Raw genomic sequence first — 27,180 nt, forward strand, 5'->3', positions numbered from 1 at the left:
ACAGGCTCCGGACACACAGGCTCCGCGGCCATGGCTCGCGGGTCCAGCCGCTGCGCGGCATGTGGGATCTTCCGGGATAGGGGCACGAACCCGTGTCCCCTGCATCGGCAGGCGGACTCTCAACCACTGCGCCACCAGGGAAGCCCCGATATTTTTTTTAAATGAAGGAAAATCACAATTGAATAAAAGTTCCAGGGACGAAATACCATTTCTTGAACAAAACCATACACAGCTAGTTTGAGGGCATCTAGTTGATTCAATTTAATTTATTTAGATTAAAATTCTGTTAGTAAAAAATACTTGTACCTATGGTAATACAAAAAGGGCTTTAAAATCTGTCACACATTTGGTTAAGAGAGCATACTGTGGGCTTGTTTATATTTTGTTTTCCTTTAGTGCACATACTCATCATTTATAGACAGACAAGCAGATTGTTGAATAACCTGGTTTTCTGTCAGTTAGCTGTGCTTTAACATGATGGAGAATTATTAATATACAAGTCTTGACACCAGGCAAATAATTCCTTTTCCTCTTTTTCCAATTCGTCATCTGACATGAGTTCATTAACTTTTACAATGTCAAAGAATGGGGTGGAGAAGACCATCGTCTCTTTTTGCTTTGTACCTGGTGTGTCCATTTTCGGTTCCTAGGTAGAATTATAAATAAAAGCGGAAAGTGTTTTATATTTGGTTTTTACTATTTTATGTTTTTTATATTTGACGGTTCACACTTAGCCTCATGTCAAAAATATATATAGCAAATTTTTTTAAAATTACAAAGTAAAACATGAATACATGTTCATTGTAAATATTCCTGCAATGTAGTATACTGAAGCCAACTTTCCACACTACAGCTCTTAATAAGTGTAAATAGAAATGACTTCCACTTTGAGAAAAGCACCATTAGCGATGTGCTGAATCAGCAGTGCCAATATACAGAAACAATAGGGTTTTTGCCAACTCATGCTCATGTAGAGTCAAAATGGCTGGTATTTATCAGAATAGCTACTCATATTGTTTAAGAATTTTTAAAATATGCGTTACCAAGAGGAATGTAGCTTTATACTATCCAAGGTATATACCAAATGTATGTGTTTCATCCTTGAACTTGTAGATTAGGAAAATTCTACTTAAGGAAGTAGAATTACTTACAGTTTGAATATTGTCCAAAACAATGAATTCAGTACAAGTTAAACTTACAGTCCCCGCAGAAACAATTTTTTCTTTAGCCATCTTATAAGCTTTTTTCATTTTTTCAACTTTCATTTGAGCTTGCTCGGATCGCTGACCCAGATATTTAATTTGACTTCGCTGTTGGTAGGGCCGATATAAAGTTTGAAGACTTGATAAGGATGAAGGGCACCTAGAAAATATTTGTAGTATAGACAGAAAAATTGCACAAAATAAAATTTTAAATTTAAGCAAGTTCCAAATTTTATTAAAGCATTCTCTGGTAAATATATCCTAAACCTCAGTGATTGGAACAATACTGCACGTAAGTTTTTAGGCCAAAGTTATCATTTCTGCTTGAGTTACATAGCATAGTTCTTTGCCACTTATGAAGGTATACAGATGATGTTTACAACAATGATAATGAAAATTATAAAATGTTATATCAATTTAAAATCAGTCTTCCTGGAAAATACCGTGTAGTAGCCATTTGAATCTTTTTAAAAGATATACTATATACTAACACCAAAAAGTATTAAATTTCATAATGGCTGAAACAAGTTGTTTTTATCAGTGCTGGGACCAGACACAGTTGGTGCCATGCTCATAGTCCCCTTGGCCATAGTGCACACTGGCCTCAGCCTGAGAGCTTTCTTATGAAAACAAGAGCCCGTGTGCAGGGAAAGGGCCCCAGAATTAATACCTCCCCTCCTAAGCTACCCTTAACCAGTGACTGATGGGTGTTGGTGTATAAACATCCCAACTCCCTTCCCCTCTGTGGGATAACTTGAGTTGTGTGTTCTACACTGGCTAGGACATTCCCAGGAGAGATTAAGCTCCAGTTACCCACAGTGACAACCTGCTTGCTAACATACACTGTTTTGGCTGCCTGCTCTTCCCTATTTCACTTCTCTACCCCTCTCATCAGTGGTTCCTGGGATCACTTCCCAAATAAACTACTCATACTCAAATACTTACCTCAGGGTTTGCTTCTGGGAGATCCCAAACTTTGAACTGCCTTCAAAGGAGCCTTTAAGAAAGTACTTTTCCCTCTTCAGTTGATTTAGAATTTGGCTACTTATTTGGTTATTTAAGTGACTCATTCTAGGATAATCAGTAGCATGAGTCTAAATAGCAGGGAGCCTACAGTTATATATGGTGGCAGAGAAAATTACATCATTTATTTGACCTTGGTGGTAACAGAGTTAAGTTCCATATTCAGTGCTTAGACAGATGAGTTAGAGAAAATCTATTTCATGATGACAGACTGCGCCCTACACTGGGCCATCTGCCTGGCAAATGTATAGCCTTGATCATAAAATAAATGGGCTAAATTATGTTATTGGGTCAGCACCCACTCATCTCTACTCCTGAAAAAAGAAACAACCAGTGTGTTTGCCTGACAGTGGGTCACCAGTGTCTTTTCATGTACTAAAGGAGTATTTTTCATTTCAGATATGACTGTGTGAAAATAGACTACCAACAGGTCCTCTTCAGTCTTATTATCTCTTTCTTTTTCTTAAGAAAAAAAGCTTAATTGGTAAATAAGATGGGCTAGGTGAGACTTGGTAATGGAAAGAAAAAAGGAAGATAACTGGTGCAGTCATAGTCTGTCCATGTTGTTTCAAATCATAATACAGTCTATTTTGCTACAACATGTTCTTTTATAATGTGAAGTGGCGCACATGTTATTGGTAAAGAAGGGAATAATGTCACCATAATTTATATGCAATTTATCCTCTGCAAAGGGAGCCAGAATATCAAGACTAGAATTATAACCTTCAGCGGAAAAGGAAAAAGTTCTCCTCTGTGCAGCATGGGCAAAGGGAGCCCTTTTGGCTGCATTCATGAAAACAAGAATGAGCACCAGCACCTAGGGCTCTCTACCCAGAGAGGCACTCCCCCGCACACACACACAATCCACCCTTACTGCCCTCTTCCCTATTCCCTGCCTTGAGCCGTTCATGGTTCTTGGCAGGTCACACTGCCTCTCATGTCCACTTAAAAGGCCATCACATTGGCCCAGGGCTCCACTTCCATCTGCACTGTCTCGGTGCCCACTAGCTGCTCTAATGAAAGAGTCACCAGCATTTTCACTCTATTGTGCATTTTTTATATTTGCTGTGGCGGCCTGTCTGGTGGTACAAGGTATCTTCCCAGGTACCAATTGTCCTTTTTGTTAGTGCTCTGTTTGCAAAGTTGCATAAGTCTTGAGCAATCTGCCCCAACCCCTTTTTCCCCATATGCTCTGTTATTATTTTTCGTGAGCTATTTGGCAGAATGTGAACATTTCCAGAAATGCCCCTAGTATTGTAACCCCAGTGAAGGATCACTTTTTACCTAACTTGAGAAACAATCCGTAGCTGGTGCTGACGCATCTCTTCTGTTTTTGGTCTTTGTAATAGATACTTCATTACTTTTTTTAGACGGTTTGAGATTATTCCAGACTCTGCATAATCAACTATGTCATACATTATCATTGTCCTGGGAATGTTTTCGAGATTTAATCTTCGCCAGTAGTTATTTCTGCCACCAGAAGATGCAGGGATCTCATCCAGAAGACTGGAATACTATATGGAAAAAACAACTAAGCATGATTGGCTGTGGTGTTCTCGAATGTTTTTAGACACATTTCCCAAGGAGCCACTCAAATGTTACTTCATGCAAAAGCATTCCTTGATCCCGTCTCTGAACTGTATTGGTATCTCTCTTCTATGACTCTTATTACTACATGATGTTCTAGCTATGTGTGTATGTTTTAGCTCCCCTACTGTGACAAGGCAGAATCCTTGTCACACAGTATCATGCACATAGTACCACGCTCATTAAATATTTATTTAATGCATAAACACTAAATCTTTAAGGCAAATATAACTCAGATAAATTAAACTCAGGATGGGCCTGAAAATTGAAAATAGCTATGTGATCTACATACCTGGCAATGCTTGTTCATGACATGCTTGCATTGAAAGGACATTTGCACAAACCTTTTTAGAAATAATTAGTTCACCTCTGGTGCTAAGTGGCAAATTTCACTATTTTCATTTGGAGTATTTGTAGAAATCCCACTTTTCTTTTTTTTTTTTTTTTTTTTTTTGCGGTACGCGGGCCTCTCACTGCTGTGGCCTCTCCCTCTGCGGAGCACAGGCTCCGGACACGCAGGCTCAGCGGCCATGGCTCACGGGATCAGCCGCTCTGCGGCACGTGGGATCCTCCCGGACCAGGGCACGAACCCGCGTCCCCTGCATTGGCAGGCGGACTCTCAACCACTGCGCCACCAGGGAAGCCCTCTTTTTTTTAAAATTTAAAATATCAAAATAGGAATTTAAAAATGTAAATATATATAATGAATTCAACCTTATAAATGTTCATTTAAGAGATAGGAATAGGGCAGGAGGAGCTACAAGCCTGGCATTTACGGTATAACACACGTACACTCTCTCTCCCTCTTGTGCTCTCGCACTCACACACATACAGGCAGTGCTCCCTTTGTATCATTTAGGCATGCATGAATTTCAATCAATCACCACCATTCAGTCAAATAAGCTCAGTCCTTCAATAACACAGTTCAAATTTCAGTTACCACAGTATAACTGAGTTAAATGCATAAAGTACAAACTCTGCTGCTAGCTCTTCAGTCCATAGATTACTACATAAATAATAGATGTGCATGGTGATAGATGACAAATCACGTCAGTTCTTTTGAAGTGTGTCAGTGATTGGTCACTGTAGATCTGCTTTTTAGTTCACTCACAGACAGCAAAGTGTGTAATTGTGTTACCTCTTTGTCTCCCAGTGATGAACCCATGTGACATTTTACAAATAAAGATAATCAAAAGAGGGAAAGGTCAAACAAAGAAACAAAAAGTGGTAAAGCTGGAAGTGAAATTCAAATCAAATGTAAATAAAGTTCTAGAAGAAATCGGTGACCATGGGGATGCTGACACTGCCATCATTCAAGACACTGCAGCGAGGCTGCTAGAGGAATTTGGTGAAGGTGAACTTATCAACATAAATGGGGAAAATGGCACTGCTGAAAAGGGTAAAGTTTTCTCAGAGGAAGTAATGTTGGCAAAAAAGAAACTTCATATTAAAGGAGCTCTGAAACATTTCATAACATTTAAAGTACAAAGGATAGGGAATTCCTTGGCAGTCCGATGGTTATGACTTGGTGCCCTTACTCCCAGGGCCCTGGGTTTGATCCTTGGTGAGGGAACTAAGATCCTGCAAGCTGCGTGGTGTGGCCAATAAAAGTACAAAGGATAAAATGTTGGTGGGTGATCCAAACTTAGAAAGGAGTATGACAATTTGCCAGGGCATAGAGAAGATGCTCCCTCCTATTGTAAATTATATGAGAACAAGAAGGTAAGCAGTGTTTAAACTACTCTTGATAAAACGATTTTTTTTTACAGATTTATTGAGATTCACATCTCATATGATTCACCCATTTAAAGTATATAATTCAATAGTTTCTAGTATAGTCACAGTTGATATGCTTTTTACAAAGAAATAAAACATTTTAAATTCTGAATGTTTCTAATGTTTTAAATTATAGTGTACTAAATAAATGTTTTGCTTTTTTCCATTTTCCTATATATTTATAACAGAGAGTAAGAGAGTTTTTAATGTTTTGATAAGATTTTTTAAAGGCACGGAACAATCATGATTTTTCCCATTGATGATTAAGTTTGCTCTGCATGGTTTCAGCTTGCACAGTCCTTTTTATGGCCCTGCACTACCATGCAAAGTGAGGACTGCCTGTATATTTTATTTCCTGACAGTGGAATGGTAAAATGGGTAAACATCTCAGAACTGTCAATGATCTGCTCTGCACCTATTAGCTATACAACCTTGAGTAAGTTTTTAAAAATCTCATTAAGCTCCATTTTTCTCATCTCTTAAAGGTCACATAATTTACAAACTTGAAGATTAAAGGAGATAATATGCATTTAAAGAGCTAAAAACAATGCTGTGTCCATAAAGAGCTCAATAAATGTCAGCAATCATCAGATCTCTCTCTTCCAATATGTCTATCTGGGAACTTCTTTCTATGACACCAATCCTTGGCATAGGGACAATCTGGAAGTATGCCACCCATGTCCTTAGCAAAGATAGCTGACATCCCCAAGCTCTACTTATTTCCTGGTTCAGTCCACGAATCTTCTAGGTTAAGGCTCTAAAAGAAAGATAACACAATTGGGAGTCTCTAAAGCACCGCATTAATTTCATGTTTCACATGCAAGCAACTGGGTGAACAGTTAAGGCCATATATTATTATTATTATTATTATTATTATTATTATGAGCTAGAATTTTGGGATCCCTTGTTTCTTTAGAACTTATAAAAACAGGGGTAATAATAGTACCTGCTTCTTAGGGTTGTTATGAGAATAAAAGGAGTTGTTGTTACACCAGCATTTGCTATTATTACTATTCAGGTATCTAGTTTAAGTTCCCTGATTCAGCACTGCTGTCCAACCAGTTATGCAAACTAGAAACCTAGAAGCCATGTTGGACACCTTCTTTTAGCTTACCTCTCTGTCCCCACGGCCCACTGCTTTTACTCTCTAGTTATCTCTTGCATCTCCAGCCTCACAGCCCTAAACCAAGATACCACCATCTCTCCTAAAATATTGCTGGAACCTCCAAACTAGAAGGAGGCTCTTGCTGTCTTCTAATCCCTTATCTATAATACATTGCAGCCAGATGGATCTCTTCACATATTAGATTAGGTCACCGCATTTCCCGAAACACTGCACCAGCTTCTCATTGCACACAGAATCAAGGAAAAAAAATAAACACCTTACTATGGTCAAAAGCCCTGCATCGGGCTTCCCTGGTGGTGCAGTGGTTGAGAGTCTGCCTGCCAATGCAGGGGACACGGGTTCGTGCCCCGGTCCGGGAGGATCCCACGTGCCGCAGAACGGCTGGGCCCGTGAGCCATGGCCGTTGGGCCTGCGCGTCCCGAGCCTGTGCTCCGCAGCGGGACAGGCCACAGCAGTGAGAGGCCCGCGTACCGCAAAAAAAAAAAGCCCTTCATCATGATCTCTTACCAGCCCTCTAGCCTGACTGCATACCACACCTTCCGTGCTCTCCTTTCTCCAGGCCCACAAAACTGCTTTCATGCCCTGCAGTTTGTCCTGCCACAGAGCCTTTGCCTGGGGTGCACCACCCGTTCAGCCGCAGACCGAGGCTGTGACACATTGTTGATTGCCTGCCTATCACCCATTTCCCTCTTCTCCCTTACTTATGAAGCCCTGATTTTTTTTTTCACATATGGAACAGACATATGCTCTGGGAAGGAACGCCCCAGCACATGAACCATGATTGTTCTAAGTCAATCATGGGAAACGATCCCATTTCCCTTTACAGTGATTGGTTTAGGGGGAGCATGTGATCCAGTTCTGACCAATGGGACCTGAGAGGAAGTCTGTTAGGGGCTTCTGGGAAAGATTTTTCTTCTTGAGAGTTAAAGAAAAAGATGCTGAGTCCTCTTCTTCCTGCCTTTGAACGTAGTTGAGAATGTGATAGTCATCTTGTTACTATGTGAAGGAAGCTGAGAGGACTGTAGAGAAGCTCACCAACAACCCTGATATCCTTTAGCTGCGACACTAGCTATCCCAGGATGCACCTGTCCCTAACATGGGACAATGTCCTTTATTGTTCAAGCCTCTTGTGGTTGGGGATATTCTGTTCCTTGTAGCAGAAAGCATCGAAACAATAATAGACCCCTTCCCTACTAGGTCAAATCCCCGTCATGTACTCTTTTTAGCACCATGTATTTATTATCGATTTTTTTTATTGAGATAAAATTCACATAATATAAAATTTACCATTTTAAAGTATAAAATTCAGTGGTTTTTTTTAGTAAATTCACAATATCTATCACTACTAATTCCAAAGTGTTTCCATCACCCCTGAAAAAAACCCTACTTTCCTTAACTATCACTCCCCAGACACAAAAAGCCACATATTATATGATTCCATTAATAGGAAACATCCAGAACAGGCAAATTCAGAGAGACAGAAAGCAGATTAGTGGCTGATAGGGGCTGGAGTGACAGAGGAATAGGGAGTGACTGCTTAATGGATGTGAGGTTTCCTTCGGGGTGACAAAAAGTTTCTTAAACTAGACGGTAGTGATGTTTGCACAACACTGTGAAGGTACTTAATGCCACTGAATTGTACACTTTAAAATGGTACATTTTATATTGTGTGTATTTCACCACAGTAAACTGATACATGATTCTTTCTTCCTGGAGGATAGGGTCACAAGGCTTATTTTGTTGTTTGTTTTCAATACCCAAATATAAATTCCTTACTTGCATGTAATCTTTCAGGGTGACAATATCTATTTCATCAGTTATTTTGAACTTCTGGAAAAGACGTTCATCTTCCATAATTTGATGATAAAATTTCTTTTTGCCCATTATTTTACAAACATCAACCACAGCCTATAAAGAGGAAAAAAAATACTTTTAAAATAGTAGTATAATAGCAATAACTATCAGCACACACTTTACATATTTTTTGAGACAAATACATCAAATATTGTTCCTTTCTTCTAGTAGCTTGCTATTCAATAAAAAGACTGTATTTACAAAGAAAAGATTATATAGATATATAGATTTTTAAACCACTTAAAATTTGTTTCCATAACCATATCTAAATAGTTTTAAAATGTAGCTAGAGGAATAGGGAGTCCACAATCCTCAGAGGACATTATTTTCCTTTAAAAAACAAAACAAACCGCTAACGTGATTCATGCTGTCAATGCAGAGAAAGCTTATCTGGTTATTAAACAGGTTGCCCTAGGAACCGCAGTGAAAGGTACTGGGGCCAGCTCTCTTTTATGTGGTTGTTAATACCTTGCCCTCAAATGGAAACATGTACGTTTCAGAGGGCTGAGACCTCCCTCTCCTTTAGGCCTTTCTCAGTAAGTAGCAAAAGAGTAGCAAACAAAGGTTTTTTTTCCTCTCACAAATGTCAACATTTTCTACTCAAGGAAAGCACCTGAGAGGGCAGAGACAGAAGAATCACAGAAAACATGGAGGCTCGCATCCAGTCTGGCTGTATTTGCACCATACCCTTCCACGTATACCTATCCTTGTGCTAAAAGCTACATACATCGACTGTGAATAGAGAATTAAGTGCTTCCCCACCCTCCTTCCCACCCCCGTAAGTATGTGCTGACTATTCTAATACATATTTATATTACATATCTGTGCTTCTGGCCACAAAGGTTATGCTTATGTGAAGGGAGTCTGGCGTAGATGAAAATTCAAGTATCACTTGATTCCAGATCAGTTTCTTTTTTCCTTTGTATCTCAGAATGTGATACTGTGAAAGTATGGGAACTCTGTATTTTAATGCTGATATAAAACTATAGAATAGTGGTTGAGACAGGACTAAAACTCGGAATCTCTGTTTTTACTTAACACGCAAAATAATAGCAAGCCTTAATGTACTTCTTATTCCAGTTCTCACTTTTGTTATCCAGAATATTTCCTATTTATTTCTTTATTTAAATTCCAAAGCTTAGAACACAGACACATAGGGAAAGTGAAAGAAAATATTCAAATGGTTGTAGTTTGATACCTAATTCACTAAATCGAAGGGCCAGAAACAGTTTACTAAAAATGTGATGGAACCTTCCTTTAGGCAGATCATTTTGGCTTTCCGTTTCATTAGTTTCTTTAAACACCATGCATCTAAAGAAAAGGCAGTATTGGCACGTATCTCCATTATGCTTTCTTGCAATTTATTTCCTGTGGGTTCTAATTAACCATCCCCACAGTGACACTAAAGGTGAAAGCAAATAGTTGTATGCTGAACAGGTCTGAAAACCATATGATTTCTGCCTTGAGGATTTCTTTAGATATAACTCTATTTTACTAGCTCAAGTTACTTAGAAAAGGTATTTCTTGTCAGTTCCTACTCCACTCCACTCAGCCACCACCACCAATCTCTCCAAGCCCCAGTTTCCTTATTCATACAGTGCCTCAGCTGTGTGGCTCAGGTGTGTCAAGCCCATCCCAGTCTCTCAGCCAAAAAAACCCCACTCCTGGCAGCACAGGGCAGGCTTGTTGCCCACTTGTGACAGGGGTTTGAAAAAAGTTTGCCCTCCAGTGGTCAAGATGTTCTTTCTCAGACGTTGGCCGTGTATGGCCAGATTCAGGAAAGTCCTTCTGGATAGGAAGGGATGGGAATAAAGAGCCCAGCCCCAGGAGAAGGGGAAGGGTGAAAACTAGGCAACGATTCCAGGTGAGCAGCCAATCAGACTAGGATTCAAGAGGAAAGTTCCATTCTTGGTGGGCTACTCAAAGGGTCAGAGGCGCGCATCTCTAAATTTGACTCCCCGCCTGATAGCTAGCATCACTCCCCCACAGCCCTGCGGCTACCTGCTGGGCAAGATCTACAGTTAGGCTTGTCAAGCGGAAATATGGAGAAGTGAAGTCTCAGTTCTGGCCCGGATGAGCCTCTCCAAGTTCCAGCTTCCACACAGGCAAAATGGGAATGACATGTACCTCATCAAAGTTATCAGGGGGCCATATAAGAGAATGTATTTAGCAGGGTTCCTGACACAGAAGTAGTTAAGAGCATGGGCTCTGGAGTCAGGCTCACTGGGTCTTGGTGTCAGTTCCTTCACTTTGTAGTTGTGAGACCTTAGGCAAGTTATTTAGTCTTTTTAAAATGGAGACAATAACAGAATCTACATTCTAGAGTTTATGAGAAATAAATGATAATGCACATTAAATGTTTAACATCATATTTGGTAGTGCTCAATAAGGGCAGCTATTACTAATAATGTTTTTCCTTTTTCCATGAATGCCCAATCCTCAAAAAGAACAGGGATCTTCAATTTAAAATAACAATTACTGGATGTTAATGTTTAAGAATTGTCAGTTACCCAGAGGTGTCCAGGTCATGGGGGAGGGCACCTTTAGGACAGTGCTTGTCAGACTATAATGTGCCTAGGATCATCTGGGGGTCTGGTTAAAATGCATAGGCTAATTTAGTGGGTGTGAGGTGGGGCCTGAGAGCCTGCATTTCTAATAAGCTCCAGGGGATGCCATTGCTGCAGGTCTGCAGACCACACTTTGTTTATTTTATTTTTTATTTATTTAAAAAAATTTTTGTTTCAAAAAATTTTTTTTAATTTTTATCTTTGCAGACCACGCTTTGAGTAGCAAGGCTTTAGGATATTCTAAATATAGTTGGTGGACTACGATAGTGACAACCCTCTTTAAATAAGCATAGCTCTGAAACTAGATCATCAAAGTAGGTAACTGAATTGAGATCTCTTTTTTATACACATGTCTATCCAATTGTTCTAGCACCATTTAAACTGCCTTCACACCTTTGATGAAAAGCAACTGATCATATATGTGTGGGTCTATTTCTGAACTGTCTGTTCTATTTCATTGATCTACATGTTTGCCTTTTTGCCATCACTACACTGTTGGGATTACTATAGCGTTTTTTTTTCTCTATATTTCCACTCAACTTTTATGTATTTTTTTCTTATTAGTCATCAACTTTATACACATTAGTGTATCCATGTCAATCCCAATCTCCCAATTCATCCCACCACCCCCACCCCTAGCCGCTTTCCCCCCTTGGTGTCCATACGTTTTTTCTCTACTTCTGTTTCTCAATTTCTGCTCTGCAAACCAGTTCATCTGTACCATTTTCTAGGTTCCACATATATGCATTAATGTACAATATTTGTTTTTCTCTTTCAGACTTATCTCACTCTGTATGACAGTCTCTACATGCATCCACGTCTCTACAAATGACCCAATTTCGTTCCTTTTTATGGCTGAGTAATATTACATTGTATATATGTACCACATCTTTATCCATTCGTCTGTCGATGGGCACTTAGGTTGCTTCCATGACCTGACTATTGTAAATAGTGCTGCAATGAACATTGGGGTGCATTTGTCTTTTTGAATTATGGTTTTCTCTGGGTATATGCCCAGTAGTGTAATTGTTGGGTCATATGGTAATTCTATTTTTAGTTTTTTAAGGAACCTCCATACTGTTCTCCATAGTGGCTGTATCAATTTACATTCCTACCAACAGTGCAAGAGGGTTCCCTTTTCTCCACACCCTCTCCAGCATTTATTGTTTGTATATTTTCTGATGATGCCCATTCTAACTGGTGTGAGGTGATACCTCATTGTAGTTTTGATTTACATTTCTCTAATAATTAGTGATGTTGAGCAGCTTTTCATGTGCTTCTCGGCCATCTGTATGTCTTCTTTGGAGAAATGTCTATTTAGGTCTTCTGCCCATTTTGGGATTGGGTTTTTTATTTTTATAAGACTGAGCTGCATGAGCTGTTTATATATTTTGCAGATTAATCCTTTGTCCATTGACTCATTTGCAAATATTTTCTCCCATTCTGAGGGTTGTCTTTTCATCTTGTTTATGGTTTCCTTTGCTGTGCAAAAGCTTTGAAGTTTCATTGGGTCCCATTTGTTTATTTTTGTTTTTATTTCCATTACTGTAGGAGGTGGATCAAAAAATATCTTGCTGTGATTTATGTCAAAGAGTGTTCTTCCTGTGTTTTCCTCTAAGAGTTTTATAGTGCCCGGTCTTAAATTTAGGTCTCTAATCCATTTTGAGTTTATTTTTGTGTATGGTGTTAGGGAGTGTTCTAATTTCATTCTTTTACATGTAGCTGTCCAGTTTTCCCAGCACCACTTATTGAAGAGGCTGCCTTTTCTCCACTGTATATTCTTGCCTACTTTATCAAAGATAAGGTGACCATCTGTGCGTGGGTTTATCTCTGGGCTTTCTATCCTGTTCCATTGATCTATATTTCTGTTTCTGTGCCAGTACAATATTGTCTTGATTACTGTAGCTTTGTAGTATGGTCTGAAGTCAGGGAGTCTGATTCCTCCACCTCCGTTTTTTTCCCTCAAGACTGCTTTGGCTATTCAGGGTCTTTTGTGTCTCCATACAAATTTTAAGATTCTTTGATCTAGTTCTGCAAAAAATGCCATTGGTAATTTGATAGGGATTGCATTGAATCTATAGATTGATTTGGGTAGTATAGCCATTTTCACAATATTGATTCTTCCAATCCAAGAACATGGTATATATCTCTCCATCTGTTGGTATCATCTTTAATTTCTTTCATCAGTGTCTTATAGTTTTCGGCATACAGGTCTTTTGTCTCTCTAGGTAGGTTTATTCCTAGGTATTTTATTCTTTTTGTTGCAATGGTAAATGGGAGTGTTTTCTTAGTTTCACTTTCAGATTTTTCATCATTAGTGTATGCAAGGGATTTCTGTGCATTAATTTTGTATCGGGCAACTTTACCAAATTCATTGATTAGCTCTAGTAGTTTTCTGGTGGCATCTTTAGGATTCTCTATGTACAGTATCATGTCATCTGCAAACAGTGACGGTTTTCTTCTTCTTTTCCAATTTGTATTCCGTTTATTTCTTTTTCTTCTCTGATTGCCGTGGCTAGGACTTCCAAAGCTATGTTGAATAACAGTGGTGAGAGTGGACATCCTTGTCTTGTTCCTGATCTTAGAGGAAATGCTTTTAGTTTTTCACCATTGAGAATGAAGTTTGCTGTGGGTTTGTCATATATGGCCTTTATTATGTTGAGGTAGGTTCCCTCTATGCCCACTTTCTGGAGAGTTTTTATCATAAATGGGTGTTGAATTTTGTCAAAAGCTTTTTCTGCATCTGTTGAGATGATCATATGGTTTTTCTTCTTCAGTTTGTTAATATGGTGTATCACATTAATTGATTTGCGTATATTGAAGAATCCTTGCATCCCTGGGATAAATCCCACTTGATCATGGTGTATGATCCTTTTAATGTGTTGTTGGATTCTGTCTGCTAGTATTTTGTTGAGGATTTTTGCACCTATATTCATCAGTGATATTGGTCTGTAATTTTCCTTTTTTGTAGTATCTTTGTCTGGTTTTGGTATCAGGGTGATGGTGGCCTCATAGAATGAGTTTGGGAGTGTTCCTTCCTCTGCAATTTTTTGGAAGAGTTTGAGAAGGAGTAGTGTTAGCTCTTCTCTAAATGTTTGATAGAATTCACCTGTGAAGCCAACTGGTCCTGGACTTTTGTTTGTTGGAAGATTTTTAATCACAGTTTCAATTTCATTACTTGTGATTGGTCAGTTCATATTTTCTATTTCTTCTTGGTTCAGTCTTGGAAGGTTATACCTGTCTCAGAATTTGTCCATTTCTTCTAGGTTGTCCATTTTATTGGCATAGAGGTGCTTGTAGTAGTCTCTTAGGATGCTTTGTATTTCTGCGGTGTCTGTTGTAACTTCTCCTTTTTCATTTCTAATTTTATTGATTTGAGTCCTCTCCCTCTTTTTCTTAATGAGTCTGGCTAAAGGTTTATCAATTTTGTTTATCTTCTCAAAGAACCAGCTTTTAGTTTTATTGATCTTTGCTATTGTTTTCTTTGTTTCTATTTCATTTATTTCTGCTCTGATCGTTATGATTTCTTTCCTTCTGCTAACTCTGGGTTTTGTTTGTTCTTCTTTCTCTAGTTCCTTTAGGTGTAAGGTTAGATTGTTTATTTGAGATTTTTCTAGTTTCTTGAGATAGGCTTGTATAGCTGTAAACTTCCTTCTTAGAACTGCTTTTGCTGCATCCCATGGGTTTTGGATCGTTGTGTTTTCATTGTCATTGGTCTCTAGGTATTTTTTGATTTCCTCTTTGATTTCTTCAGTGATCTCTTGGTTATTTAGTAACATATTATTTAGCCTCCATGTGTTTGTGTTTTCTACGTTCTTTTCCCTGTAATTGATTTCTAATCTCATAGCGTTTTGGTCAGAAAATATGCTTGATATGATTTCAATTTTCTTAAATTCGCTGAGGCTTGATTTGTGATCCAAGATGTGATCTATCCTGGGGAATGTTCCATGCACACTTGAGAAGAAAGTGTAATCTGCTGTTTTTGGATGGAATGTCCTATAAATATCAATTAAATCTATCTGGTTTATTGTATCATTTAAAGCTTGTGTTTCCTTATTAATTTTCATTTTGGATGATTTGTCCATTGGTGTAAGTGAGGTGTTAAAGCCCCCTACTGTTATTGTGTTACTGTTGATTTCCTGTTTTATAGCTGTTAGCAGTTGCCTTATGTATTGAGGTGTTCCTATGTTGGGTGCATATATAATTGTTATATCTTCTTCTTGGAGTGATCCCTTGATCATTATGTAGTGTCCCTCCTTATCTCTTGTAGCAGTCTTTATTTTAAAGTCTATTTTATCTGATAGGAGTGTTGCTACTCCAGCTTTCTTTTGATTTCCATTTGCATGGAATATCTTTTTCCATCCCCTCACTTTCAGTCTGTATGTGTCCCTAGGTCTGAAGTGGGTCTCTTGTAGACAGCATATATATGGGTCTTGTTTTTGTATCCATTCAGCAAGCCTGTGTCTTTTGGTTGGAGTATTTAATGCATTCACGTTTAAGGTAATTATCGATATGTATGTTCCTATGACCATTTTCTTAATTGTTATGGGTTCGTTTTTGTAGGTCCTTTTCCTCTCTTGTGTTTCCCACTTAGAGAAGTTCCTTTAGCATTTGCTGTAGAGCTGGTTTGGTGGTGCTGAATCCTCTTAGCTTTTGCTTGTCTGTAAAGCTTTTGATTTCTTCATCAAATCTGAATGAGATCCTTGCACCTATATTCATAGAGTGACCTTGGTTGTAGGTTCTTCCCTTTCATCACTTTAAGTATATCATGCCACTCCCTTCCGGCTTGTAGAGTTTCTGCTGAGAAATCAGCTGTTAACTTTATGGGAGTTCCCTTGTACGTTATTTGTCATTTTTCCCTTGCTGCTTTCAATAATTTTTCTTTGTCTTTAATTTTTGCCAATTTGATTACTATGCGTCTCAGCGTGTTTCTCCTTGTGTTTATCCTGTATGGGACTCTGCGCTTCCTGGACTTGGGTGGCTATTTCTTTTCCCATGTTAGGGACGTTTTCAACTATAATCTCTTCAAATATTTTCTCAGGTCCTTTCTCTCTCTCTTCTCCTTCTGGGACCCCTATAATGCGAATGTTGTTCTGTTTAATGTTGTCCCAGAGGTCTCTTAGACTGTTTTAATTTCTTTTCATTCTTTTTTCTTTATTCTGTTCTGCAGCAGTGAATTCCACCATTCTGTCTTCCAGGTCACTTATCCGTTCTTCTGCCTCAGTTATTCTGCTATTGATTCCTTCTAGTGTAGTTTTCATTTCAGTTATTGTATTGTTCATCTCTGGTTGTTTGTTCTTTAATTCTAGATCTTTGTTAAACATTTCTTGCATCTTCTCGATCTTTGCCTCCATTCTTTTTCGTAGGTCCTGGATCATCTTCACTACCATTATTCTGAATTCTTTTTCTGGAAGATTGCCTATCTGTGTTTCATTTAGTTGTTTTTCTGGGGTTTTATCTTGTTCCTTCATCTGTTACATAGCCCTCTGCCTTTTCATCTTGCCTATCTTTCTGTGAATGTGGTTTTTGTTCCAAGGCTGCAGGATTGTAGTTCTTCTTGCTTCTGCTGTCTGCCCTCTACTATAGCATTTTAAGTCTTGGAATCAGGTAGTGTAAAGAGTCTAATTTCGTTCTTCTTCTCCAAAGTTGTTCAGGCTATTCTACATCCTTTCACTTGTTTTTGCTTTTGTGTGTGTGTGTTTGTAAGTACATGAGAAATGCTGTTGGAAAATGATAAGGAAATGAAACTAGAATTGGATATAAGAACGAGGGAAAAGATGGAACCAAAAAGAATTGGTGAAACTCCCCTCCTTCATAAATGAACTTAGATTAAACATCTGAATGGACTACAACTGACCTATTTCTTTCACATGGAGAAATAAATAAACTTAGTAAAGTTGTATCAGTTTGCTAAAGACACAGTGTCTACATTCAAAGAGCAAAAAAGTTGAGTGAACTTAAAGTGAGAAAATTTCCATCTCTACAGGCTTTCTATTAACTATGAATTCAAGTATTGCCAGAGTTTGTTTTCAACCTGAACTAAAGGAAAAAGGAATCCTAAACTGTTCTCTCCAAGTTGGGTATGTTCTGATCATTTAAAACCCCTTATAATGTTTAGTGAAAAACTCAAGCTGAATAGTATAATCACATTTTAAAAATAAGAATGAAAAATTGTAAAATATATTTAAATAAAAAAATATTTTTATGGAAAAATATGTGCAATAATATGTGTATTTTTATGGAAAAATATGAAGGATACACAACAAACTATTAACAGTGATCACCCAAGGTGAATGAAAGTTGCAGCACAAAGAAGAAAGGCATAAAGGCATATTTTCCTTTTTAAAAAAATCTCTGTGCTATTTCCTTTTTTTAACAGCTACTTTGTAATTAAAATAAAATTTAAGTTATTATACAGCATTTTAATGAATTGTAATAAATACACAGTGCTTTCCAGTCATGGCCTCTAAGGTTCTCATTTGCTCCAGCCTGGGCATAGCAGGGTCTGCCAGGAGCTGTCTTGGGAAAATTTCAGTTCATAAAAAAGCCCCATTATATAACCTCAGAAAAGCAACAGTTGGTGACAACAGTTGATGACATAGGGACAACTATAAGCTTATTCTGTAGATAAATGTGGCATGAATTTATCTCTGGAATGGAGAATAAACATCTACTTTCCCATTTGAAGTCATTCTATATAAATGAACAAATATTAATGTTTCTGAAACACCATATTCCACATGAAACCACTAGTCCTTTTGATACATTTCTGAAACCAAGCTAAATTTTCTCTGATATTGCCTGAGAAGACATAGAAAAGCAGTCTCTTTTCCTTTTCTAATATTCTTCAGAGAATAAATGCTGCACATGCTGGACCTGGTCAGAAACTGCCAGGCTGTGTGGTCCTCTATCCTGAATACATGCCATTACTGATGATTTCAGGTGGGTCATACTTTTCATGTAAGATATTTCCAGAAGGCTACAAGAAAACAACCTTTGATAAGTGGTTTATAAAAGGCTAAATATGAGAATGTACACATTTTTCTCAACTGTAGTCATATATAAGGGTCAAAGGAATAAAACCTATGCTGTAGATCCTCACTATTAAAAATGTGGTACGTGGATCAGCAGCAGTGGCAGCTGCTGGGAGCTGGGTAGAAATGCAGAATCTCAGGACCCGTCCCAGATTTACTGAATCAAAAACTGCATTTTAATAAGATCCTCAGGTGAGTCCTATGCTGTAGACACAATTATGATGAATATTCACGAAAGTTAAAAGTATGAGAACTCATGTAAAAAAGGATAAACATTTTAAAAGTTCCTTTTCTATACTCTAGCACACTTTTTCTAAACATGCTACCAGAATCAAAGAAACAATGATAAAATACCATTAAAACAAAATTGCATCAAATGTTCTGCATAATTAAAAAGCCCTGACCAATAGGCCACTGTAATTCATTATTAACAAACAAAAATTTTCATACAAAGAAAACTGATGGGTATTTTTTAGGGCCTTATATAAGAAATTCATTCCAAATATTTTTTTAGCTAATAAACAGAGAAACTTTGAAACATGATGCTTAAAAAAATACTACCTGCCTGGTGGGCTGTTTAATGGTGAAATAACATAGTTTGTACACTTTGAATGCAATTCAGATACCGCATAGATGTTAAGAAGCTAAATTAACACAAACTCTACATCATGAAACATCACCTCACTTGACGGCTTTAATAAATTTTTTCCACTGAAATACCTGTAACCAAGGCCTTCAGTATGAAGAAAAATTTTAAACACAATGAAAGGTGGAAATGTTTCGCCACTAAATCTGAAATAAAGACCAAAATTAGTAATTTGGCATCAGGTTTGGAGCTGTTACTTCTCCTCCTTGCACTTAAGATCATTCACATAGTTTTTTGCATGCAGGGTAAAGGCTATACCAGAGCATAAAAAGAACTGGTAATGAAATGGATCACAGAGTATGAAAGAGCCACGCTTTGGCATGTGTGCTCATAGTTATTCTCATATGTGGGTCAGACTGAACACATCATGAGAGATGAGAGCTACTCTTAAGGCAACTTTTGGCCCAAGAGTCATGCCTCAGTTTCTTCACATAATAAATGTAAATAAGAACGACACATTTACTTTGTAATTACATATGAGGACTTAAGAAAATAAATTTCTAAGATTCCTTCACATTAACGAAGTACTGCTTGAAATAAATCAGCATAAAAACATTACCTGAATCTAACTTTACACTTCATGCAAGCATCTTTAACAAGCTCAGCTTCTAAAGGGCCCACTTTCTTCAAAATTTCATGTGTCACATGATGTTCCTGAAATAGATGATGGTGCTATAAATGGAATGTGGTACCCTGCCCAGACACAATCTATTGAAAATAACAGAGGGGGCATGGCAAAGTGACAGTACACCAGAAAAACGGAGCTGGAGGAATCAGGCTCCCTGACTTCAGGCTAAACTACAAAGCTACAGTAATCAAGACAGTATGGTACTGGCACAGAAACAGAAATATAGATCAATGGAACAGGATAGAAAGCCCAGAGATAAACCCACGCACATATGGTCACCTTATCTTTGATAAAGGAGGCAAGAATATACAATGGAGAAAAGACAGCCTCTTCAATAAGTGGTGCTGGGAAAACTGGACAGCTACATGTAAAGAATGAAATTAGAACACTCCCTAACACCATACACAAAAATAAACTCAAAATGGATTAAAGATCTAAATGTAAGGCCAGACACCATCAAACTCTCAGAGGAAAACACAGGCAGAACACTCCATGACATAAATCACAGCAAGATCCTTTTTGACCCACCTCCTAGAGAAATGGAAATAAAAACAAAAATAAACAAATGGGACCTAATGAAACTTAAAAGCTTTTGCACAGCAAAGGAAATCATAAACAAGACGAAAAGACAACCCTCAGAATGGGAGAAAATATTTGCAAATGAAGCAACTGACAAAGGATTAATCTCCAAAATTTACAAGCAGCTCATGCAGCTCAATATCAAAAAAGCAAACAACCCAATCCAAAAATGGGCAGAAGACCTAAATAGACATTTCTCCAAAGAAGATTTACAGATTGCCAACAAACACATGAAAGAATGCTCAACATCATTAATCATTAGAGAAATACAAATCAAAACTGCAATGAGGTATCATCTCACACAGGACAGAATGGCCGTCATCAAAAAATCTACAAACAATAAATGCTGGAGAGGGTGGGGAGAAAAGAGAATCCTCTTGCACTGTTGGTGGGGTAAATTGATACAGCCACTATGGAGAATAGTATGGAGGTTCCTTAAAAAACTAAAAATAGAACTACCATACGACCCAGCAATCCCACTACTGGGCGTATACCCTGAGAAAACCATAATTCAAAAAGAGTCATGTACCACAATGTTCATTGCAGCTCTATTTACAATAGCCAGGACACGGAAGCAACCTAAATGTCCATCGACAGATGAATGGATAAAGAAGATGTGGCACATATATACAATGGAATACTACTCAGCCATAAAAAGGAACAAAATTGAGTTATTCATAGTGAGGTGGATGGACCTAGAGTCTGTCATACAGAGTGAAGTAAGTCAGAAAGAGAAAAACAAATACCGTATGCTAACACTTATACATGGAATCTAAAAAAAAAAAAAAGAAAATGGTCATGAAGAACCTAGGGGCAAGACGGGGCTAAAGATGCAGACCTACTAGAGAATGGACTTGAGGACACAGGGAGGGGGAAGGGTAAGCTGGGACAAAGTGAGAGAGTGGTAGTGTTTATATGGACATATATACACTACCAAATGTAAAATAGCTCGCTAGTGGGAAGCAGTCGCATAGCACAGGGAGATCAGCTCAGTGGTTTGTGACCAGCTAGAAGGGTGGGATAGGGAGGGTGGGAGGGAGGGAGACACAAGAGGGAAAAAATTTTTTTTTAAATAAGTAAATTTAAAAAATAAATAAAGCAATGGGTCTGTGGGTCAGACGGTGAAAAAGTGTACACATTTCTCAGAGTTTATCAGTTTTTTCAGAGCTGCTAAAATTCGCTTAATGTGACTATTACTAATTATAGATTACTGTAATCACAGGTGATTTTATCAGGAGAATATTTAGTACTATATGAAAGAAGACTTAATACTCCGCCAGCCTTGCCAGAGTTGTTTCTTTGGGGAGTGGGGGGATGTGCACCTTTTTGTTCGTTTCTTTGTTTTTATTCAAATAGGACTATATTATTCATAATGTTCTGCACTTGCCTTTTCACTAATGAGATACTTTAGCTATCTTTCTATTGCAGAATCATATGCAAGGCTGCAAGTCTTAACAGTATGAAAGCACCAACATTTATTTAACCAGTGTCCTATCGATGGACATTATAGGGTTTACTTTCTTTGCTGTTACAAGCAATACTGCAGTGAAACTGTACATAGATTGTAGAATGGATTCCTACAAGTGAAATTGCTGGGTGGAAGGCAAAGGCACTTTTTTTTTTTTTTTTTTTTTTTTGCGGTAGTGGGGCCTCTCACTGCTGTGGCCTCTCCCATCGCGGAGCACAGGCTCCGGACACGCAGGCCCAGCGGCCATGGCTCATGGGTCCAGCCGCTCCGCGGCATGTGGGATCTTCCCGGACCGGGGCACGAACCCGCGTCCCCTGCATCAGCAGGTGGACTCTCAATCACTGCGCCACCAGGGAAGCCCCAAAGGCACTTTTAATTCAGAGATTTTTAGTGCTAGAAGATCACTGTCTCACATCTTCAAATAAGAAATAGATTAAAAAAAATCATATTGGTTTCAGAAAAAGACACAGTAGTTACCCATGTTAAAAGTAAATCCAGGGCTTCCCTGGTGGCGTAGTGGTTGAGAGTCCACCTGCCAATGCAGGGGGCGTGGGTTCGTGCCCCGGTCCAGGAAGATCCCACATGCCGCGGAGCGGCTGGGCCCGTGAGCCATGGCCGCTGAGCCTGCGCATCCGGACCCTGTGCTCCGCAACGGGAAAGGCCACAACAGCGAGAGGCCCGCGTACCGCAAAAAAAAAAAAAAAAAAAGTAAATCCAGAAATATTCATTTAGGGTCAACCAAAGAAGAAATCCCATAACCCCATGCAATATTATTAGATTCAAATAGAAGAGATTTTAAAAGGTTATATATTCTTTCTTTATTTAACACACCTTTTACCTTGATAAGTAATTATATCTGTCAGAGCAAACAAAAAGCAAAATACATACCGCTGCACAAATTGTACGCTTAAGGAGTTGAAACATTGATTTGTCGAGATGAGATAACCACGCTCTCTGTATCGTGTGAGCTGAAATATCTTTATTATTTCTGAGAGGAAAAAAAAGAGCTTAAGATTTGTGAAGTATGAATTTCATTTTCCTAAAATCTTGGGGAACTCTGGATTTATGCTTCCTCCTCTTGCATCTCCCCATCCTCCACCCTAAGACTGACCTAATGAGGAACATTTGGATGTGGTAATTAGAACTGGTCATCTGCAGAATCTAGTCAGAATGAGGATATGAAATGCTTGAGAATATTTCCCTTGAGATTAAAAAAATCCTGGCTAAAACTTTATCATCAAAAAATGTGCTTTCTAAAAACATCCATGACCTAAAATGATTCCATTATGGTTCTTAAAAACACTGTCCAACTAGTTCAAGTGCTAAGAAAATAGAATGTAGAATAGTTGAAGTTACGGTAGGCCCAATTTTCTTCTGGGAGCGGATGACCATGCCCTAGAAAAAGAAACTCCCTTCTCTGAACTTTGTTTGAACCAGGCTCATCCCAGTCAGGTCAGAGCATTATTCTACTTTAGATCATGTCCCAGCACTGGCAGATAAAAGGGATCTCACTCTCCAAGAACTGCCCCCCCCAACCCCATCATTATCCCTCACAGGGCTACAGAGAGAGGTAGGTACTCCTGTATAATGCCACCGTTGACTGGCAAAGTGCAGACTACAAGATGTAGAGTAGAAAAGGCCTGAAGTATGGAAACAAACCCTTGAATACCAGCTGATGCCATTTATTAGCTGTTTAACCTTCTGCAAATCACTTACCTTCTTCCAGTTGCTACTTCCTCACTTATAAAATGTAATAACAAGACTGCATCACAGGGTTGTGTCAGGATCAAAGAGATGTGTGTTAACATGCTTTGTCAATTATGAAATACTATAATTATAATAATTATTATTCAATTCACAAGTAATTTTAAAACACACAAAAAACCTCTAATTTACAAAACAAGAAGTGTTTGACGTTAGCTGGGTAAATACCATGCGGAAACTGTCCAGTTGTGGAAGATGATACCAGGAGAAAGATGGCTACTTACTGTTGTTTTCCCTTTGTCTTTACAGTATTTGACAAATGTACTTTGTGACCTTTTCCCAAGCGTGGACTATCTGATTTTGGGACACCAGTAACAGATGTCTTTGGGGAATGACTCATTTTCCTCACAATGAAGTACTCTGAAATACATAAATTAAACATTGAGGTCACAATCTATGTTATTACACTGTTTGGATGAGACTCAAGTGCCATTATAATTGTTGTGCTAATTCCAGAACCCCTGAAAAAGGAAGGTTTCATAGATCTCTTTTTTTGTTGTTTTGAGTCACGAGTAACACTTTTTTTCTTTTTTTTTTTTTACCATCTTTATTGGAGTATAATTGCTTTACAATGGTGTGTTAGTTTCTGCTTTATAACAAAATGAATCAGTTATACATATACATATGTTCTGATATTTCTTCATTCTTGCGTCTCCCTCCCACCCTCCTTATCCCACCCCTCTAGGTGGTCACAAAGCACCGAGCTGATCTCCCTGTGCTATGCACCAGCTTCCCACTAGCTATCTATTTTACATTTGGTAGTGTATATAAGTCCATGCCACTCTCTCACTTCCTCCCAGCTTACCCTTCCCCCTCCCCATGTCCTCAAGTCCATTCTCTATGTCTGCGTCTTTATTCCTAGATCTCTTAATGTTGCTTACATTCTTTGTGTACTACAAATATTATGAGGTATATGGGAAAGACAAGTGGATCTATCCATAGCCTTCTAACTGGTCTCCCTGTCTGCAGTCTCTTCCATCCTCCACACTGCAGCTGGAGTTAACTTTTCAGAGCAATCACTCTTCAACTTAAAATCTTTCAGGGACACCTCATTTCCTCCAAGCTAAAGTCCAGACTCCTTAGAATTGCATTCAACTCTTTTCACAATCCAGTTCCATTCTTTCTCAAATCTCAAAATATCAACTTTCCACTAGCATTCCTCTCTATACTCTGTGAGAACAAGAACTTCTTGCCAAAATCAATGTTCTATGACTCTGTGCTGCTGATCATGCCATTTCCTCTACCTGGAATGACTTCCTACCACCAGCAAACATCAATTCATCCTTCAAGACCCCAGCTAATTGATGCCTCTTCTCTGAAGTTTTCCACTGTCTTTTTTCCAGAACTACTGACTACTGTCTCCAAGGTCCCATAATACTGTATATGTTTTTCTTTTACAGTACTTCTCGTATTGCATCATAATTTGGTTTCTTGGCTGTCACCCCAACAAGCTTGTTCAAGGCAGGAGGCATCTTGCTAACTATGGAATCCCCAGTGCCTATCAGGGTGGAGGGTTTTTACATGCTTTCTAAAAACTTTTCATCCTGGTTTTACCATGGAATAGCTGTGAGACTTTGGGCAAGTCCTTTAACCTTTTAGAAGCTCAGTTCCCTCCCTGGTAAAGTGAGAGGACGTGTAATAAGTGATCTGATTTCATCTCTGATTTTCTATTCTTTGACACATTACTCCAACTTGGAAGCAGCTGCCAAATTCTTAGTCGCTGCTTAGTATCTTGTACTAAACCAGGTCCTCTTTATCTTTTCTTTTGGTGCCATGGACCCCTGTGGACAAACTCCTTCCACGAACTATGTTTTTTAAGACACATAACATAAACTATATGGGATTACAAAAGACTCCAATTTTATTGAAATCATTGTCAAAACATTTTCAAAAACAAAATTATAGAAATGTGTCTTCTTTATGCATTAAATAATACGAGAGTGCTAATAATCACTGTACTTGTGAAGTGGTAATGAGCAGAAACGATATTTCAAGAAATCTGCCGTGACTGTAACATGATATGAAAATACCGTGCTTTCTATGGGTGACAAAGTCACAGGTGCTGCTGATACTACTGTGGTTTGTTACCTACACTATAACTGAAAGAAATGATAAAGTTCAGTTAGACGTTAGTGAAAATAAAGTTGCAATTTTTCCCCAAGTTCATGTACCCCCTAAATTAAGAATTCCTGCCCTAATTTATCACTTATAAGTCACACTTTTATATACATGTGACATTCCATTACTGATGCAGAGCCTTCAGAGTCTCCTTAATATTTCTCCTTAGGGATGGAGATATGGATGGCTTGGAATACACTATCCTCTCGAGAAAGAGAAAAGCATTCCTTAATATACAGGAGCTGGGGCTTCCCTGGTGGCGCAGTGGTTAAGAATCCACCTGCCAGTGCAGGGGACACGGGTTCAAGCCCTGGTCCAGGAAGATCCCACATGCCACAGAGCAACTAAGCCCATGCACCACAACTACTGAGCCTATGATCTAGAGCCCGCAAGCCACAACTACTGAGGCCGTATGCCACAACTACTGAAGCCCGTGTGCCTAGAGCCCGTGCTCCGCAACAAGAGAAGCCACCGCAATGAGAAGCCTGCGCACCGCAACGAAGAGTAGCCCCTGCTCACCACAACTAGAGAAAAGCCCGTGTGCAGCAATGAAGACCCAATGCAGCCATAAATAAATAAATAAATAAATCTATATATAACAAAAAATGTCCAGGAGCTGGCCTGGCACTCACAGCTGGGCTTTAGTGTAACCCTGGCTTCCTAACACCACCGAACCCAGAGCAAAGCCCTGCTTCCTTGAACCCGCCCCCAAATCACCCAACCAAAGCCCAAATCCTAGAATAAATCTTTCTAACACCCTCTTACTGAGATGCCCCACTATTTCCCAAGGTGTGCGTTTTCCTAGCAGCAACAAGAAAAAAACCCAACTTGTTCAACTACAGATGTGTTCCTAGTGGTCTCTGGCTGGAGGGCAGTGACACAGCACCACAAAAATCCCCCAAATCTTCTGGATGCCTGCCTGGATGGGCTTACACTTGCTATAGGGTTAGAATATAAGATACAGAATGAAATATGAAACACAACCCCATTATGAGCCACTGTAACAACTGTTTAGGTGAGATCACAGGCTTTAAAGGCCGACAACTTAAATTTGGATCCAGACTTCCCACTTTCCTTCTGTGTGGCCTTGTACATATTACTTGTCTGTGCCTCAGTTTCTTCATCTGTTAGATGGGAAGTAATAATCGTGCCCACCTACTTGGGTTGCTGGAAAGAGAAGACGACTATGTATAAGGAGTTTAGGTCAGAGCCTGGCATATAGTAAACGCTACTGGTGGTTGCTACTCTTGTTAATAAGATAATTATTGTCATTATTACTTATTTCTACTAGTATTAAGGGACAAACATTTGATTCCCAGTGAGGGACAGAAGCTTAAGTATTTTCAAGAGGAAAAAAAAATGTCAGGTCTTTCGAGATTAAAGGACGTGGCAAATTAGTTTAAATTTAAAATCTTAGAAATGTCCAGCCCAGAGTAAAATAACAACAACAACAACAACAACAACAACAAAATCCCCACAAAACTAAAAACCTTTTGTGAGGTAAATCCAGGCCCCAGAGGTCGGCGGCTGCGGCTGCTAGGCTTTCGAAGCCGCCCGAGGCCTGCCGAGCGCCCCCGCCCGGCGGCCTCCGCACACAAGATTCTCAGCCCACACCACTGAGCGCCCAATCGCAATGGCGAAGGCCGATTCCCAGAGGGGCGCGGGGCCGGGACCTCCCTCCTCTCACCCCCGCGTGCCGCCCACACTGAGGTGGCGCTTTCCCGCCGCCTAGCAACCGCCGGCGCAGGGGTGGAGTCTCTGAGAGGCGGGGCTTGCGTTCGCTCGCCGATCAAGGCGCGACGCGCTGC

The 27,180-nt window shown here is 39.1% G+C and overlaps 1 protein-coding gene across 1 annotated transcript; it reads right to left on the reverse strand.

The window, feature by feature from the left end:
* Nucleotides 1-469: 469 nt before the first annotated feature.
* LOC308608552 (uncharacterized protein CXorf58) lies at nt 470-26,937 on the reverse strand (the record flags this gene model as incomplete). Its single annotated transcript, XM_081221763.1, has 9 exons — nt 26,863-26,937; nt 23,479-23,614; nt 22,379-22,478; nt 19,375-19,469; nt 18,850-18,961; nt 8,491-8,622; nt 3,510-3,739; nt 1,200-1,362; nt 470-646 (listed from the first exon to the last, which is right to left on the reverse strand). The coding sequence occupies exons 2-9, from the start codon at nt 23,592-23,594 to the stop codon at nt 470-472; spliced, it is 1,125 nt and encodes a 374-aa protein (XP_081077889.1). The 5' UTR covers nt 23,595-23,614; nt 26,863-26,937.
* Between the last annotated feature and the right edge of the window lie 243 nt (nt 26,938-27,180).

This window comes from Mesoplodon bidens, assembly GCF_964165515.1.
Source record: "Mesoplodon bidens genome assembly, chromosome: X".
Lineage (NCBI taxonomy): Eukaryota > Metazoa > Chordata > Mammalia > Artiodactyla > Ziphiidae > Mesoplodon > Mesoplodon bidens.